At 32.5% G+C, this 18103-nt stretch overlaps 1 protein-coding gene and 2 long non-coding RNA genes across 4 annotated transcripts; 1 reads left to right on the top strand and 2 right to left on the bottom strand.

Annotated features, from left to right (window-relative positions):
* Nucleotides 1-7546: 7546 nt before the first annotated feature.
* Nucleotides 7547-9585, top strand: LOC102607201 (uncharacterized). The gene is made up of 3 exons (XM_006489422.4): nucleotides 7547-8537; nucleotides 8657-8849; nucleotides 8948-9585. The coding sequence occupies exons 1-3, from the start codon at nucleotides 8121-8123 to the stop codon at nucleotides 9478-9480; spliced, it is 1143 nt and encodes a 380-aa protein (XP_006489485.2). The 5' UTR covers nucleotides 7547-8120; the 3' UTR covers nucleotides 9481-9585.
* A 4621-nt stretch (nucleotides 9586-14206) lies between these two features.
* Nucleotides 14207-15249, bottom strand: LOC112499526 (uncharacterized). The gene is made up of 2 exons (XR_003067081.2): nucleotides 15121-15249; nucleotides 14207-14626 (listed from the first exon to the last, which is right to left on the bottom strand). It is a non-coding gene; the product is annotated as an uncharacterized LOC112499526 (long non-coding RNA).
* An 88-nt stretch (nucleotides 15250-15337) lies between these two features.
* Nucleotides 15338-17932, bottom strand: LOC107178444 (uncharacterized). Of its 2 annotated transcripts, XR_003067080.2 has the most exons (3): nucleotides 17743-17893; nucleotides 16252-16926; nucleotides 15338-15467 (listed from the first exon to the last, which is right to left on the bottom strand). It is a non-coding gene; the product is annotated as an uncharacterized LOC107178444 (long non-coding RNA). The 2 variants fall into 2 exon arrangements; XR_003067079.2 differs by lacking the exon at nucleotides 15338-15467 and having other exon boundaries at nucleotides 16128-16926; nucleotides 17743-17932.
* Nucleotides 17933-18103: the final 171 nt, after the last annotated feature.

Genomic DNA, 18103 nt, shown 5'->3' with positions numbered 1-18103 from the left:
TATTGGCACCCCTCTATAATCTTTATAAAACCCCTCTCCTATTGCAATTACATTAAAGGACAAAATAAATCTAGTTATACTATTATATTTCTCCTTTCAACTCTTTACACCGTACAACTACATCAAAGTCTTTCACAATTTTTATTTCCTCACAAACAACTTTTTCTTGAAAAATTTACAAAACTTATTTTTAATTTAAAAAATAATAATAATTTTAAAAAATAATAGATATTTGAGTCCACTTTAATTTACAAAACTTTCTAAACTTTCTAATAATAAGTTTTGTAAACTTATTTTTAATTTACAAAACTTTCTAAACTCATTTTTAATTTTAAAAGTAAATAATAGTTACTTGAGTCCACTTTAATTCTACTTAATTCGTACATGGATTTGATTTTTTTGAGTAAAATATGTATGATTTAATAATTCAAAAATTTATAAAAATAATATTTGTAATTAGAGTTATTTGGAAGAAACTGAATTGTTTTTTTTTTGAATAAAAAATTGAAAAAATAAAAAATGATATTTTGAAATTAAAGTAGGTTTTGGTAGAAAGGGGTTTGAAAAGAAAGTTACAGGTGTTAATAGTCCCACTCTTTTTTTTTAACCTCCTAGGCTTGGCTCAAAAAATAGAAGGATTTGAATATGCGTTTATTATTATTATTATTATTATTGAGTCAATGTGCTGTCAAAATTTAAAATAACGTGTAATGGGATAACCCAATAAACTATCATAAAATTTTTGGTGCATAGTAAAATTAACCTTGCTTAAGTCGCTATTAATTTATAATCACAAAGCACAATTAAAACTTATTTATGATTTAAATAATGAAATATATTATCTTTTGAGCCTTCATTGAGGTGCCCAAAGAATATTGGCATTGACAAGGCAAAGCAAAGCATATATCATCTACACACAAAATAAACAATTTTTATTCTTCAAGTGGGTCCAAAAAGCATGAAATTTTTACGACAAAACACACTATAGTGATAATTATTATGGTAATAAAATTATTGAGTTAGCAAGATAGAGATAGATATGATTATTGATTCAATTTATGAATAGATTTAGAGGGTTTGGTAGGCCAACAAAGATTTATATGTATATAGATAGGGCAGAGTGACATTACTTGTGACGTTTGCCTTTATTTTAGTTTAAGTGGTTACATAGTAGATGACCTTATTTTAAGTTTAGGGTCGCTTATTTAGGGTAACTAAATTAGTTTTAGTTTTGCTCTTTTAATATCTCTGTTACCATAAGATGTTCAATCAAGGATAAGAAATGGGTTAGGTTAGCTCTTTGTAGGGATGCACCACCCAAGATTATAATAGCAATATTAGAGATACTATGCTAGTCAACAATAAAGGGTGAAAATTAAGTAAATTACAAATTTAAATATAATATCCTCAATTTATGGTTCTGATTAAAATATTCACAATGTAGTGTATTCTGTTTCATAGTATGGGTACCATTAGATTATTAATTTTGTTGATTTTTATTAATTTTTTAATCATCAAGCAGTGCGTATACTTATGATTATGACTAATAAATTTTTTTATATAAAAAAAATCCAAGGTTCTTTAATAACAAAAAAAAATTAAACAAATTTATTTCGAGTGCATATTAAAATGAAAAAATTATAAATTTGAAAAATTCTGTGAATTATTGGAGGATCATGTAGATTTTTGGGATTCGGGCCGTCAAGTTGCTTCCTTGATTTTTTTTTAATTTTTTTTAAATACCGAAATGGTGTCACTTCATTAAGAAAAATAAACTATGGAACAACAAACAATATGTATTATTGAAAATGATGTTTATTTTTTATAAATCTGTATCAAGCAAATCTATTAGTATCAAGCAAATCTATTAGAGTAATAATTAATAAATCAAATTTATGACAGGAAAATAATGATAGTCAATGCTTTGTGCTCCAATGGAGAAGGTTTTTGGTCTTCTTATCAATTCACTGTTTACCAAATGTAATGAGTGAAATGAACATAAGCATTGCTCCAAGAACATCTAAGAATTTTTTTTTTTTTTTGAGTTAGGGATGGTAAAATTACTTACAAATCCCTAAATTAGCCGATAAAAATTTATCTATTGTAGGTAATTTTACAGGTTGCAGGCGGATTTGCTATTTAAAATTTAAACCCACTGCAAGTTGCAGGTGAGTTTGTTATTAAGAAAAAAGTCCGTTAAATACCCGCGTGAATATCCATCAACCTGCATTTTTTATTTTAATTATTTATGTTTTTAATTTTAGTTTTAAAAATTATAACTTAATTTTATATATATATATATATAAGTTAAAGTTCCTAATTTCTAAACTTAACCTATTTCAGTGCAGCATATGCGTGTGTGTGTAAAAATAAATACAATAAGCTTTTAATAAGTATAGATTTTTATAATTTTTAAGTTCAATATTACTGATATTTTATTTTAATTTGATTGGTTTTGTTTGTTTTGTTTTAATAACTTGAATCAAATGATCGCTTACTAAAGTTGAGTTTTTATTTGTTTAATTTATTGTTAATGGTAGTTGTACAAAATCTACTTGTGAATGTTATTGACTATACTTTTATACTTGTTAGAAGATGAAGCAATATATTGATACTAGTGGTGATGATTGCTTACAACAGTAATATTTTGTGTTAGACTAATATATTTTGTGTTTTGTTTTAATATTAAAATTTTAATTTTTTATTTACATTGATAATATTTAGAATTGAGTATTGTATGTGGATTTTTTAAACTATTATCAGAAATTTATAATTTGAATTATATAATTTAAGTTTTTATATATTATTAAAAAATAAATGAGAAAATTTACAAAGTATCCGCTGTGGGTTGTGGGTGAGTTTGTTAATTGTTAAAACTCACAACGGACAAATTTTTTTAAAAAATAATTCTGCAAATTACAAGCAGAATTAATAATTTAATTTTTTTTTACGGATACGAATTTGATAATAGTATACTCGCAGCTAATGGTACCCATTGCCGTCCTCCCTTTCAGTTATCTCTCTCATACATTTATTAGTAAATCTGTTTACATTAAACCTTGATTGTCATTTTATGTTGACTTATTACATTGAATGAGCCATTTTTCTCACTCTACCGTCCAGTCCAAAACTTAATTTATGATTTATTAGATATAGTTTTTTTTCTTTTTAAGAGCTATAGATAGAAGTAATTTGTCAGTTTTATACAATAAAATTATTATTTTTTTAATCTTTTTTTTTTTAATTCTCAGTAAAAGCCAAAAGCCCATATTCAATTCTCACTCCATATTTCTTTTCTTTTTAATTAATCACCCGATCACCATGGGAGAGGAAAATAAATTACATTATTCAGTCAACCCCATTTTAAAGCTTATTTCTAATATTTCAAATGGTCTCTCAAAATTCTAAAATCAAAATACATTTATTTAACTGATTTACTATTGTGCTACTGATAGTCACATTATCATTAACTTAGATAAATTTTTTTTGGTGGTATTTCCTATGTTTTTCATTACACATTTTAAATTTTAAGAGACAAATATATATATATATATATATATACATGTTTCAATCCAGAATTTTAAAGTGCGGGAATGTTTAAAAAAAAACATAAGCCGTGCAGTTTAAGCGCTTTAAATTTTAAATTTTTAAAATCTCGCAGTTTTAAAATTTTTCTGAATATTTCCCGCACTTTATGATGTTAGACTAAAAAACTATTTTATATATATGTATGTATGTACGTGTGTGTATAACACAATACTTGGAAAATTCACTGAAAAACTTAGAACAGTGCAACATATTAGAAGAGAACTCATGCACTTAATATTGCACCCACAGATGAATTATACTCCACACATTCAATATCTCAATCATGTACCTACTAACTCAATAATTCCAACAAATGTCATGGCTCCCATTATAATTACGCGGTTTATTGCGGTCGCATTTGGCCATAAATATATATCTTATCGTCTTCACCAGAACTTTCATTATTTATTAACGCGTACCTTCAAACATAACACGTTGCTTTTAATAAGAATTAGACACTGGACAATGGATGTTTGATGTTTCTTCTCTCCAGAAACTGCAGTGCCAAAAATGGTGAAAAAACAGTCTCTCTGTGATTGTGATCGTGATTGTGATTGTGTTTATGTGTATGCGAGTTGCGTCATTATTAGGGGGGGGGGGGGTGGTGCCCAAAAAATAGACTGGACTCTTGAACTCTTCGATCTCCTCAACAGCTATGCTAAATTGCTAATGCTATCAATTCTAAAGAGAAAAATTAAAAAATAAAAGTGAGGGTGGCCCTTGATCAACGTTAATTAATTAAGGACTCTGATGGGAAATGACAATCCAAGGTAACAAATTTTGACGCTAATTACTTAGTGTCATTAATTTGGTTGTTTAGTGATGCAGTGAATCAAGAATTGCTTTCCTCTTTTGCTTTGTAGGTTAAAAATTTGAAAGAATAAAATTAAACTTGGAAGTGCATTACAGGATCATGTAAGTTGTACAACATTTTCATAATAATAATAATGCATTAGAAAAATTAGTAGTGACATTAAATAAAATTATATTTTTCGTTTATCGTTTATTGATTTTATTACCTCTCGTAGTGGTAGAGATAAAAGATTTTTTTTTCAAAATTAATTTCTCTATTGTAGCACTTAGAGTGCTTTTAACAAAAACTTCAATATTTGTTATAAACATATTTTGAGGAATATCAGGTTGGCATTAAAAGTCAAGAAAATTTTGTCGAAAAGGAGGGAATGGACCATATGGCTAAATTTTATGTGGAATAAACTTGAGTAAGCACAGAAAAAAGGAAAAAAAATTGAGATTAGGGTCTCATTCAAGCTACTAAAATTGATGAACAGATTGAAATTATGAGTGTAGGGGTCTCCCAATGCAATTCTTTGTGTCTTCTTTTACCAAACTTACATTTAGTAAAGTTGGCATCTTTTCCTAATTTCACAAAAAGTAATTTGTGCAAAATTAAAGCACTCGATGACTCTCCAAAAGCTAATAACAAGCCCATGTTCCAAAAAAAGTTTAAAAGAAAAAATCATGAGTTTTGAAGGAGATAACAATGATTTCAATAGACATTATCAAAAGAAGTTCACTAAAGTGGCATCAATTGTCTTGCTATATTAAAGTTGCAACATATAAAGGAAATAAACCCAATGGATCACTGACAAATCTCCATTAGATTAAACATGATTTAGTGAACTTTAATCTCTATTACATATGTTTTTACTTTAATCATTTAAAGCATAAAGGGAGAAAAAATGAAATTAATGAAAAATGATAAAAAAAAAAATTAAGTTTGGTTTGGCCTTGTTTATCCTTTAAAAAAGTAGATTCGAGACTAATTGTTTAAAATATAGCTACTTTCATTTTACTAAAGGTCATTAAAGACGATAAATTCTTTGTTAATTTATGGTTCATTTGTAAGTACAAATAAATTATTTACTAAATTATTTGTGATTTTCATAATAAATTAAAAAAGTATCATTTCTTATCATATTCAACGCCAAATAAAAATAAATTAAAAATCGGTAATATTGTGAAAACGTACACGACACTAATTAAATATTTATTTTATATGATCTCTTGAGATATAGAGATCAAGACGGATAATCTCTATCATTAATTCGTAAATATAAATTGCATTAATTATTAATAAAATACAACACTTTTTTAGATGAAATCTCAAAAATAAAGCTTACGAATTTGATTCAATATCAAAGGAGAATTTCAAGCTTAAAAAAGAGAGAGAGAGAGAGAGAGAGAGAATGCATTCGAATTAGTAAAAATGTAGTAGCACCGATTGATTCATCGACTTGCTTGACCTGAAATTGATTACTTTCTTTTCTAAAAAAAAAAAAAACTCACACCACACAAGAAATGACCACTAGTAGACACACAAAATAATGTCTAAATGTACACAAATATAATATCTTATTTGTCCTTGTTTATAGCTATTGAAGACAATGACCAGACATGCGTACACATGAAGACTCATGCTCACTGTAAAATTTTGATTTCACGCTAATAATAATAATAATAATAAAGCTAAGAAAAAAATTAAATAAAAAGAAAAGGAAAAGATTAAAAAAAAAAAGTTTAACGGTCCAATTGTTTTAACTGTTGACTGATGATGGTTTCAAACATAAGGAGTAATCCAGGTGACTAAATTAATATTAGAATATCATTTGAATAGAGTTAAGCAAAAGACGGGGAGGGGGTTAATTAGTGTAATCAAATTTTATCAAAGTAATCACTGTGGTTTCAGCTTTAATTTATTCTTGGTTTTGTTTTATTAGTGTGAAATGAAGAAAAGGGTTTGTTTCAATTGTGTGAAATGAAGCAAGAATCACAGTTAAAAAATCATATTCTGTTCCTCATGATGAAGGCTTAAATCATTATATATGTATCAAATGACCCTAATAAGTGTGTTAATCATATTACACAGTGATTATTATTATTATTATTATTATTATTAATAATAGTAATTTCAGCTGGATTTTGTTCTAGTTATACACTGGCAAAGTGATTAGAACTAAGCAGTCATTGTCATGATTCATGTGCGAACATTTCCAGCAACTTCATTACACCTCACCTAAATCATGTTGTTCTCATAGTGATGAAGTGGCTGTGTTTAATTTATGATTGTTAATTTTCATCATAAATAGATATAATCTTCAATCACTATCAAAAATCAATAATTGGGTTATGTGAACAGACATATCAAGTAGCAAGAACCTTCAAAGAAATTATGCAGTCGAATTTTCACCCAAAAATTATTGAATAACTCTCTCTTCTACTTTGGTTTTAGCCACAAAAAAAAGAAAAAAAGAAAAAAAAAGGAATTCTTCTTATAATTTTTAGTGTCTTATAAACGAAGTTGCTCTTACAAATTTATAAACACAAACAACTCATGATAAAATTTTACATTTGTATGTAATAATTTTTATGGGTTATGGCCAGTATTCATCACGAGAAAGTTTGAATTCCCACTTAAGATTTGTTGGACTGCATCGATATATCAAAGTTGAAGTCTTGGTTCCCAAAGCGTATTAATTGTAATTTATGAAATTTTATGTTAAGATTTTTAGTTGTGAGAACCCTTGGCTCGTTCTATTTTTACATGTAACATTTTGAAAGAATTCTTTCCAAAGGTTAAAAATTGAAAATTGAAATTGAAAGAGCGCAGGAGATCACGATCAAACGGTCTACAACGGTCCTGATAATCAAACTTCCCACTATAACAGTACGTGTCACACGATGCTACGCGCACATTCTCAACCACGTCCAGCCGGGCCACACTATAAATAATCTCACCCTTCAATCACCTCAACTTTCGTCAAATTCTCAAATTTACCCCCTAATCATGACAGAGTCCGAGACTGCTTTCAACAGAAGCACCGGGAACAAATCGGTATTTTCACACGCAACCGGTGCCACATCGTCACAATTATTTTCAGGATAATACGTTCCATTTGATATGCCACGTTGGATCATAAATCCTAGTCAGCAACATTGCTTCCCCTATAAAAATCCCAAACCCGTTCCACGCCAACACAACCAAAAACCAGAAAATACATTCAAACCCCCTGACCCCCAAAAAGAACAAAGAAAAGTCTTCTACTTTCCTCTGAAAACAATTGCCGGCGACGAGGACAGAACATCGCCGGAGAAATGAATATTCCGGCCAACTTATTATTCACTTCTCTATCTACACGCAATGTCCCTATCTCCGATCATCGCCGCCACGTATTCCATGAATAGCCATAAACAAAAGCGATCGCTTTCTTCTTGGTAGTCTTGTATTTGTTCCTTTCTTTTTCATTTTTCTTTTTCTTTTCCTCTGTGACTTCCTCAGAAAAGTATCAGCTTTCGAGCTATTTCAGTTCTGGGTAGTTTTGGTATTTTCAGTTTTGTAGCTTAGATTGAGTTAAACGATCGAGTGAGACGCGAAAGCTCACTTAAGAAATGTTGCATTTTTGACAAAATTTTGTGTGTAAATATAGTCAAACCGTAATACTTGAAGCTTTAGTTGGTGAGGATTAAACGGGAACCTTCTGATTTTTCAACCTTCGTTCCTTGTGCCATTTCCGATGAAGATCCAACCAATTGACGTCGACTCAGAATCACAAGCACTAAAAGACCCGATAATCAGGCCGGAGTCAACTAAACCGGTACTCAAATCCCGGCTCAAGAGACTCTTCGACCGCCAGTTCCCTAGCGTCTTGCGCATTTCATCGGCCGAGAGGCAGCCCGCAGTTGAGTACACTACTAAAGATGCAGGGACGGGACCGGAGTTCGAGCCCAGCTCGGTCTGTTTGGACAAAATGGTCCAGAACTTCATCGAAGAGTTCAACGAGAAGCAATCGAATGCTAAATGCAGCCGTAATCGCTGCAATTGCTTTAACGGTAACGGTAACGACAGCTCCGATGATGAATTTGATTTGATCAACGGCTTCGGCGACTCCGTGAACGGCGGTTCGTTCAGCGATTTCTCGGATATAGTCAAGGTAAATTAAAATTAAACCAAAAAAGAAATAAAATAAAAAGAAGCACTGATTATTTTATTTCTCAAATTTATTATTTTAAATTTGAGAAATTAATTTTATTGTGGTTTTTGTTGGAGCAGAGTTTGATACCTTGCGCAAGTGTGACGGAGAGAAATTTATTGGCCGACGTGGCTGTGATTGTCGATAAGAACAGCAAGAATCACAAACGCAAAGACGATTTGAGAAAAATCGTAACCGACGGTTTATCATCTCTCGGCTATGATTGCTCCATCTGCAAATCAAAATGGGACAAGTGTCCTTCTTTCCCTGCCGGTGCGGTGCCGTCCAGATTCTTCTACTAATTTTTAAAATAAAATAAAACGAATTAAATCGAATTAAAAAATTGAATTAAATTTGTTGATTTTGATCAGGTGAATACGAGTATATCGATGTGATTGTGAAGGGGGAGACGTTGTTGGTGGATATCGATTTCAGATCGGAGTTTGAGATTGCGAGGTCGACTGGGGCCTACAAGGCGATCCTGCAATCGCTGCCGTACATTTTCGTCGGCAAACCGGAGAGGATCGGACAGATTGTGTCGATCGTGTCGGAGGCGGCAAAGCTGAGCTTGAAGAAGAAAGGCATGCATTTTCCGCCGTGGAGGAAGGCGGAGTACATGCGAGCCAAGTGGCTGTCTCCCTACACCAGAGCTTCCGAAACCGATGCCTTTTTGCAGACCAATATTGAATCTGAGAACCGGGCAGCAGCGGAGAGCGATGATTGTGGAGAATTGGAGTTGATTTTTGGAGAGGAAACGACGCCGTCGGAGTCGTCGTCGTTGCCGGTTAAAGAACCTGTTGAGGTGGCGATGACGTGGAAGCCGCCGGCGGTCAAACCAAAGACCGTAGAAAAAAGAACCAAAATGGTCACCGGATTAGCGTCTCTGTTAAAAGAGAAGCCCTGAACAAAATCGAATTTTGTTTTTCTTCTTTTTATAATATATTTTTGAGGTAAAAAAAAAATGAATATATATTAAAAAATATATAACATCGGATAATGCTTTACTTTTTGTTTTTTTTTTTTCCGCTTTTTCTTCCTCTTCATTTTTATTTGTAGGAAGAGGCAGTAACTCGACGAGCCGTGTAATTTAAATAATAATAAAAACAAAAAAATGTTATTAATAGTAAAAAGTTTTAGATGCATGCCCATTATCGGCTAAAATAAGTTGAGGATGAAATAAATTTTGTTGAGTGCTTGTTTCATGAGAGGGAACAGTGTAGCATGTAAACATTTCTTTTTAATTTTCTCATCTTTTTAGATAATTAATTAATTTAAAATCTAGTTAATATTATTTATTGAGTTTGTTGATGACGGCAGATTGAAGAGGCTCGTGGAGTCTCGATCGCCGAGTGTACGAGCCATAAAAAAAAAAAAAAAAAAAAGTCACTGGATTGGCGTGATATTCTCTTTTTAATTTTTGAGCTTTTTGGTTGAATAAAAGTAAAAGGAGAGAAATAAAATTATAAAAATAAATAAAATAACTCCGCCTCTTTTGTTTCAACCCAGCTCGTGCGGTTTTCATGTTCTTCACGTCCACCAGCGATCTTGCATTTATGTTTTTCGTGCGTGAAATTGCAGTTTTGACTAAATAGAAATCATCAAAACGATGGCTCCCTGACACGTGTAAAAAAATGCAGTCGTTGAAACTTTTAAAAGATAAGGAGCTTTGACAATTTGACTGTCTTCTTGGTGACCTATTATCTTTATTTATTTATTATTAGTTTTTGATAGTTGAGACTTGAGAGTGTAACCAAAACAAGAAACGCATTATTGTTATAGAGGTGAAAATTATGTGTTTTGGCCCTTAAAAGGCAAGTCCGAATCCCAAATTTCAGCCATTTCCGCAACATAGCGAAAACAAATAAAATGGGTATTTCTTATAAAATGGCCAACTTGCTGGCATTATTTGGCACAAAAACCTTTCCCATTTGTTTTTCTGGTTGATTTTACAATTTATTTTTTTGGGGGGGAAAAAAAAAATTCTCACAATCATTGTTGTGGGTCATCTGTATTCCATTATCCACTTTAAGTATAAATTTCCATAATACATCCCTATTATTTCTGTAGCCTAATCCTAGTTTACTCTTCCAATCCAAGTGGGTAGGGTCCGTTACAAAACGTCCTAAAAACAATAAAGGCTTGTAGGGTCCTTCCCTTTTTTCCTTTTTCGCATTTCTTATTTCTTATATAGCATCATAGGTAGCCTGTTGTCAAAAATTTCAAACTTCCGTCACACATCTCAATTTATTTATATATATATATATATATAAAAAAGAGGAATGTAATGTAACATGATATTTAGATATGCAACCAAAAAATTTAACAAGTACAAATGTTGCATCTGTTTGTAACAATGAACATCCTTTTTGAAACGACTTACGGACCACAATATAAATATCAATTTTTAATTAAAAAATTCAATTAACAAAAAATATCATTTGTATTATGAATACGAGCGATAAGATTGATAGTGGGGTCAATTTACAAAGCAAGATAATAAAAGCAAAGTTTGAAAATAATAATAAGCTTTACGAAAGCAACACCCCACCTACTATTCTCTCTCTCTCTCTTTGATTGCCTTGCTTGTGGGGTGCGGTGTGGTGGTGTTGTGAGGCGTAATTTGATTTTACCGAGTTTGCCTACACCACACGAAACCAGAAAATCAGAATCCTACAACACCCACAGGCCACGCTATTCATGATTTTATTGGATCTTTAGGATTTATTGGGAGCAGCAGGCCTCACGGTAGGAGATGGTGGGCCTCCACATGTCAGCTAAAGATTCTTTCGATCTATGATTTTTGTGCCTTTTTCCCATTTTTCGAAAGGCTCGACTACTCATGAAAGTACCAATCACCAATCAGATTAATCATGGAAACTGTGAGGGAGCTCAGCAAAAGTTACCCTGTTATCCAATCACATCTTGACATCTCTGTTAGTTTTTTTTTTTTGGCCTTTTCTTCCTTCTATCGTCATCTTGTGACACGCACCAAATTAAAAGATAACAAAAATTTAAGCCGTGAACTAATCAGGCGATGACTTAAGTTTAAGAGAATTGCCTTTTGGATATGAAGTAACATAACTTTAAAAAAAAAAAAAAAAATTGTGCCCTAGTTTTTAGAAATTATTTTGGGGTCACTGATCAATCCTCCTTATAGCTTTCGTTTCTCGAAGAGCTTTTGTCATTTAGGCATCAAATGTGTTGCAGGGCAGCCATAAAATTCAACTGAACAAATGAACGTGGAAATACAAAAATACAATATAATGCCAATGGCGAGACCGAGTCCTGAGACCTGAGTAAATAACACTTAAATGTAACTATGAAGAAAATGGCTAAAATCCCTATTAATGCATCGATACAATGACAGCTTGCGAATCTTTTCTTGGAATGTATTCACTCAAAACATCACAAAGTTTCAGAACATTATTAACTTAAAACCATCATTCAGCTGCCCACTGACTCGGATTAATATAAGATGCCCTCCATTACTGCTCCATTCTTGGATTTCTGCTACTCGCGTAGCTTCAGAAATGCCAGAGACGATCATGGATCATACTGCCACCATTAAATGAATCTTTCTGATAACTCTGAACTTACGTTAAATGAAAATGACGATGCAGCAAAGTAAAAATTTCACATCATCTAATTACATATTTTTTGATGGTATTATAGCGGGGAGAATATCTTGTGCCTGAACAGAATATGCCGAAGGAAAAAGCTTTTGTTGTTTTATGCAGATTGGACTTCCACATCAGCAACCATTATGATTCTTGAACAAGTCTCCTTGCAAAAAGTTGCAGAAAAGATGCGTATTGAATTGAACATACACGTGTAATTCGCTTAGCAAGGTTGAATTGTTTATCTAATCCTCCAAATAGTCATAGAAGATTTGATATGTAATTGTTAATTGTTTGTTCTTGATCCATATCAGTCCCACAGGATCAATGTGTTGCAGGTATTCGATTATTTGGAAAAGAACATCGAGACCCCTAAAGTTTGCTCTAATGTACAAACCTCTTAACATTTTAAAAATGAACACAAAACGTTCGTTCTACTAGTGACTTTTGTTTTTCTTCTTTTTTTTCTTTCTATTTGAGGACATCAATTAAATATTTACAGAGAAGCCATTCGCACGTCAAGCTAGAAGAGAGTCTATGTGTCCAACTTTGAAACGTCGAGGATCCACTTTTATACTGAGGCTAATTTTCCCTAGATAAGCATTATATTGATCATAATATTAGGTTTCTATAATTAGAAGAAAACTTGCAGTTTACTTTGATCTTGAACCTAAATTTTATCATGAATATATTTCGACGCTATAGGATCTTGCACAGAGAATTAATTTTTTTTTAAAAAATTAGAAGTATTATATTCCTCATGGAATCAAAAGAAGATTGGTTTTAAGCCTGCAAAAATAATTTTATGTTTAATGCAACGAATGCTTGAATGCTGACCATTGGCCACCCACCAAGAAAGGAAAAGAAGAAGTGGTTGTTGGCAAATTATTTTTCTTCCTCAAGGTCTGGTTCTATTGGATTTTAAGGAATCAAAATCAGATAGACTTGTTAAAATGAATATCAATTTTAAGCTATAAGAATCTTTTCAATTAACACTTCCTACCAAACTAATAATTATATTAAGAAGCAGAATTAAAGAAAATGAGCGGAAGCAATTTCTTGGTATCATTGAACTGAATGATTAGCTAATGATTACATCCTCGCAGCTTAATATACTATACAATTGATATATTAAGGTGGTTAAGACTGCAACCTAAATATGAATTAATTTCTTAGAAAATGCTGGGTAGAAAAAGAAGCAGCAGCTAAATGGTTGTCTTCAATAAAAATTTTGATTTGAAAATATAAAGGGGTGTAAGAACTTTTCAATGACATTTTCCTGTGAGACAAACAGCTTCAGAACTGTTGTTAGATAAGAGTGCTTTAACTTATCAAAGGTCATGGCCATGTGGGTTGTCAGTCCTTTAGAAAGCAGATGTGCCAATCATTTGAAGCATGCTTCTCTGTGGGGGCAAAGGTCCCGGATCCTGATCAAGGTGAATGTGAAGTTACATGCAATGCTCCAAAATGAAGCTCTAGCCTTACCATTTTCGGAACTAATCTTTAGACGATGCCTTCGTTCCCTCACTAGCCATTGCATATATTTTGCTCCGCTCTATCCCAAGCTTTGAAAAGCTATAACAAAAAATGTAGATTTAAGCCTTTAAAGCTCTCACAAATGGACCCGCACATTAAGCTCCCTCACTGGCCATTGCATATATTTTGCTCCGCTCTATCGCAAGCTTTGAAAAGCTATAACAAAAAATGTAGATTTAAGCCTTTAAAGCTCTCACAAATGGACCCGCACATTAAGCCCTCACAATGGAGTTATCCATTTCAATGGGCATGTCAAGGTAGCAATATTTGGACCACAGGCAAAAGAACAATTAAAATGCCCTTGTGGACCACATTAAAGAAAAATTAAAAGTGCTTCTCCCACCTCAACATTTCAACTTTTTTGCACCCCTCAAACCAGATTAGCAAACAAGGAATCAGAAAACTGTTTATCAGGATTCATACATACTGACTAAGATGCTTCCTCATCTATGAATTGTGGGAAAAGTTACAGGAAAAAACAAGAACCATAGAATGTGTTCATATTAGCAGAGCCAATAGTAACATAAATAATGTATCATCAAGGAACTAGCCTTATCTCTAAAGAAGACAGAAAACAGTAACAGATTCATCGAATTATTCTGCATATGATGAATATGTATAGCAGTATATTTAAAATAGAAGCTAGTTTCCAGTCCAATCAATAGATGTCAATTTAATAGAAAATATTGTGGCACTTGGATATAACTAACAAACTAAATGAGACCTTTGGTTTCAATAGATTCATTCTTTGTCATCCTCTGCACAAGGAGAGCCCAGCTGGACAGGTGCCTGTGTAGCAACCACATTTGAGGATCCATAAATGGACAAATCAATGCCTTGAGCCTTCTCTTTCTCTACCTGTTCTTTGATCCAAAAGTATGTGATCCTGAGCTCATCCTGTTCCAAAAAGATATGCATGAAATTAGTGAGTCAGATAATCATGAATAAATTTACAAGAATAGAAGCTTCTCATTGTGCCTTCTGTTTCATAGTAGGGGCCCAACCGAGCTCCTCATTTATTAGAGTGTCATCTGAATTTCGACCCCGCACGCCTTCTGGGCCAGGAATGGGATGGATAGGGAGTTTCTCATTCTCAAAGCTGAGAATAATCTCCGCCATCTCGTTTATGCTAACCATCTCATCACTTCCAATATTCAGAGGCTCTCGGAAGTCCGATTTTATCAATCTAAAACAATATTTATACTTAAGTAAATCGTAATTCAAATTTGTAGGAGCACCAGGCAACAATTCACCTCATATTTTCACGCATCACTTCACTTATTAAAAATCATACATTTGTAGTCCACAACTCAAATCTTCATATGCTTGTAGTCCAAAACATTTTGATATTATAATTTAGCAAAACGAATGGCTAGTGATGAACACTGTACCTCAGAACACCCTCTACACATTCATCAATGAATGTGAGAGACCGAGTTTGTTTTCCATCTCCCCACATCTCAAATTTATCAGTGGAAGTAACGGCCTTCCTACTGAATGCAGCAGGAGCTTTCTCTCCCACCTATAAGTGCACAAAATGCAAAATATAAGTCCAAAATTGGAAAAATTTATACTGCTCAATACCAACAAATAATGAACAGATTCTTGCCTTTCCATGTTCCGAAGGGTCCATAAATGTTACGGAAACGACCAATCGACACTCAATTTCAAAGTCCTTGGTATAATGCTTGCATAACCCTTCTGTAGCTAGCTTCTCTAAACCATAAGCATCTTGAGGCTAAAAGGCAAGCCAAAGTGATCTTATAAACATGTGAAAAAAACAAACATAAAAAGTTTTGCATATAGAGTGATTTCTACTAGTCCAGAGTGGAAGCCTCCGCAGGCCAGGCTTCAGACTCCTTCACATCAGTATCCAATTGTTTAAATTCAGGGTAAATGCAAGCACTTGAGACAAAGAAAAATGTTAGACTGATGAAAACTTCTGCTAGGCACAAATATAAAGGGGCAGGGGCAGTTTAATAATTTTACTTATTCACTAATTAGTGCTCATGTATAAATAAGAGATTAAGGAGTTATTTAGGATTTATGCTTAAGTTTCATCTAGTATTAGGAGTAATTAAGAGTTTTAGGAGAGATTGATCTATCTCTCAAATTGTAGGTCAGGATTGTTCTTTCTTTTAGTTCAATCAATAAAAAAATCAGCTTTAATTCAGCCCTAAACCCTATAAAACAACCTGAAATTGACTGCGAAAATGTTAATTAATATTTAAATATGGCTCCTGTATACAATACTAAATGTACGTAACATCAGTAATAAAGGGAATGCAAAGAAGATAGATCATTCAGGAAGAGTTTTATGTGCCAGTAATCTAACAGAGTAAACAATTTGTTCTAATATTATAGTGTCCTGTTTTGTACTGCGAATCTGCGATGCAAATTGATGAATAATACTCAACGGTAAATTCAAGCCATAAGACAGCCACAACTGTGATTAGCATATCATAGTTTTCAATTTAGTCTACAAACATTTATAAATGCACAGTATATTCATGATAATGAACCTCATGACTCCATTCATCCTTGCAGCCTCAAGCATGTCGAAACTAATCGTAGTGTTTTTATACATAATAACTGAGTGATTGGATTGAATGAAGCCCATGCCTCCCATATCCGCAGCAAGATTGGACATATTATCAACTCCACTTGTCATCCTCAAACAGTTATCCATCACCCTGAGATCAACAAGATGGAATTCATGACAGAACATATCCTCCATCATATGCTCATTCTTGTTCCAGTCAGAGGCAATAATATAGAGTGCGTTTGGGATTGAAGTGCTGTAACTTTTAAGTTACAGTTGCTGTGAAAAAAAAGTTATAACTATGAAATAAAAGTTAGTAATATGTAGTGAATATAAATTTTAAATAATAATTTTAATAAAATTATTAAAGATATAATAGATTTTCCATGATACAAATGATAAATCATATCAACATAACTTCTAAAGTACAGCAACTAGTGTTTACCAAACACTTTAATGCTGTAGCTTAAAATTTACGGTTGTCTAACTTCAATCCCAAACACACCTATAATGTCCCTCACTCTTCAATCGCCTGGCAATGTTTGAGGGAATAAATCCCCCAACCCCAATACTTGAAATCCTGAGTTTCCCGGAAGGCCAGTGGGATTCTCTTTCAAGTTTATCATAGGTGCATTCTCCATATGATGTTCCCATTCTGCGGCATGCAAATTCATTAAGTATAATTAATCGTAACAAAGTAGTCAGCAGGAGTAATTGAATATCTAACAGCACATTTTCAACAATGCGTAGTACAAATAATTTCACCCATTGAAGCCACAAATTCCTACTCTTAGTACACTCTAAAGAACCAAAACCGTGGGGAAATGTTTACCATAATGAAGGCTTGATATTCTTTTCCTTCTCCCAATTTCAGAAACAGAAAAGCAAGCCTTTAATTTTATACGAAATTTGTGGTGAAGTATGCAATGAACTCGCTTCTAAGGGCTTTTGCTGAACAAATTCCTAACTGAATTCGATGTACAAGAACAAAGTAACCCTTAATAATTAACACTCTAAAAGGCCAATTGAACAACTAAAGTCTAGACTCTAAAACTAGCAAAATTGATTACTGATTTACTTCAAAGCCAATGAAAGCATCGTGCACTTATCAGAAAACTCAAGTGAACTCCACGAAACAAGACACTATCAGATTCTCAGAAATCAAATATATAGTTAAATAAATAAGCGTTCGAGGACTCATTCTCAACGACTAAAAGGATTTCTTATCAATTCAAAAGAGAAAACTTTAAATTTTATTAATCTATAAAAACAGAGGAGCAACCAATATGAACAAACAGAGCATACATAAAGGGTATCTAAAAACACCGTAAACTAATAAAATGAACACAACCCACCAAAGTTTCTAACGCAAATCACGAATTCTAGGTAATGAAATGCGTCAATTTTATAAGACACAGTTAATTGAATGCAAAAAGAGCAGTTCTTTTGAAGTTGAATCTGCAAAACGGACCTTGAAAGTTTGGCAAGTGTTTGATAAGATGATGTCAACGCTAACTAATAACAACAGATCTGAGTTCGGGTTCTTGTGAGCTTATAGCCACATCTATAAGTAGTTAGAGAGACCAATATGTTATTGTTATTTTCCTGAGCCTTTATATCTTTTTTATGATAATTTACTTAATTCTTATAATTCTATTAAACACTCAAATATTTGATCTGACGGGACGAATTAATACCTATTGATAATCGAACACTCAAATGTACTCAAGGTTTTGAGATATTGATAGTCCGTGTACTCACATTTTGAGGTATTTTCTAGATTCATATGCTTTAACAAAAATCGAAATCCTATTTTCTTTAAGCATTTTTTT

The sequence above is a fragment of the Citrus sinensis genome, chromosome 1, assembly GCF_022201045.2.
Source record: "Citrus sinensis cultivar Valencia sweet orange chromosome 1, DVS_A1.0, whole genome shotgun sequence".
In the NCBI taxonomy this organism is placed as follows: domain Eukaryota; kingdom Viridiplantae; phylum Streptophyta; class Magnoliopsida; order Sapindales; family Rutaceae; genus Citrus; species Citrus sinensis.
The sequence above is the reverse complement of the archived record's forward strand: the minus strand, read 5'-3'. Positions and strand labels throughout refer to the sequence as shown.

Coding starts and splice junctions, on each gene's coding strand:
- LOC102607201 (XM_006489422.4), top strand. CDS start 8,121: ATGAAGATCCAACCAATTGACGTCGACTCAGAATCACAAGCACTAAAA. Junction 8,538..8,656: donor ATTTCTCGGATATAGTCAAG/GTAAATTAAAAT, acceptor TTGTTGGAGCAG/AGTTTGATACCTTGCGCAAG. Junction 8,850..8,947: donor GTGTCCTTCTTTCCCTGCCG/GTGCGGTGCCGT, acceptor GATTTTGATCAG/GTGAATACGAGTATATCGAT.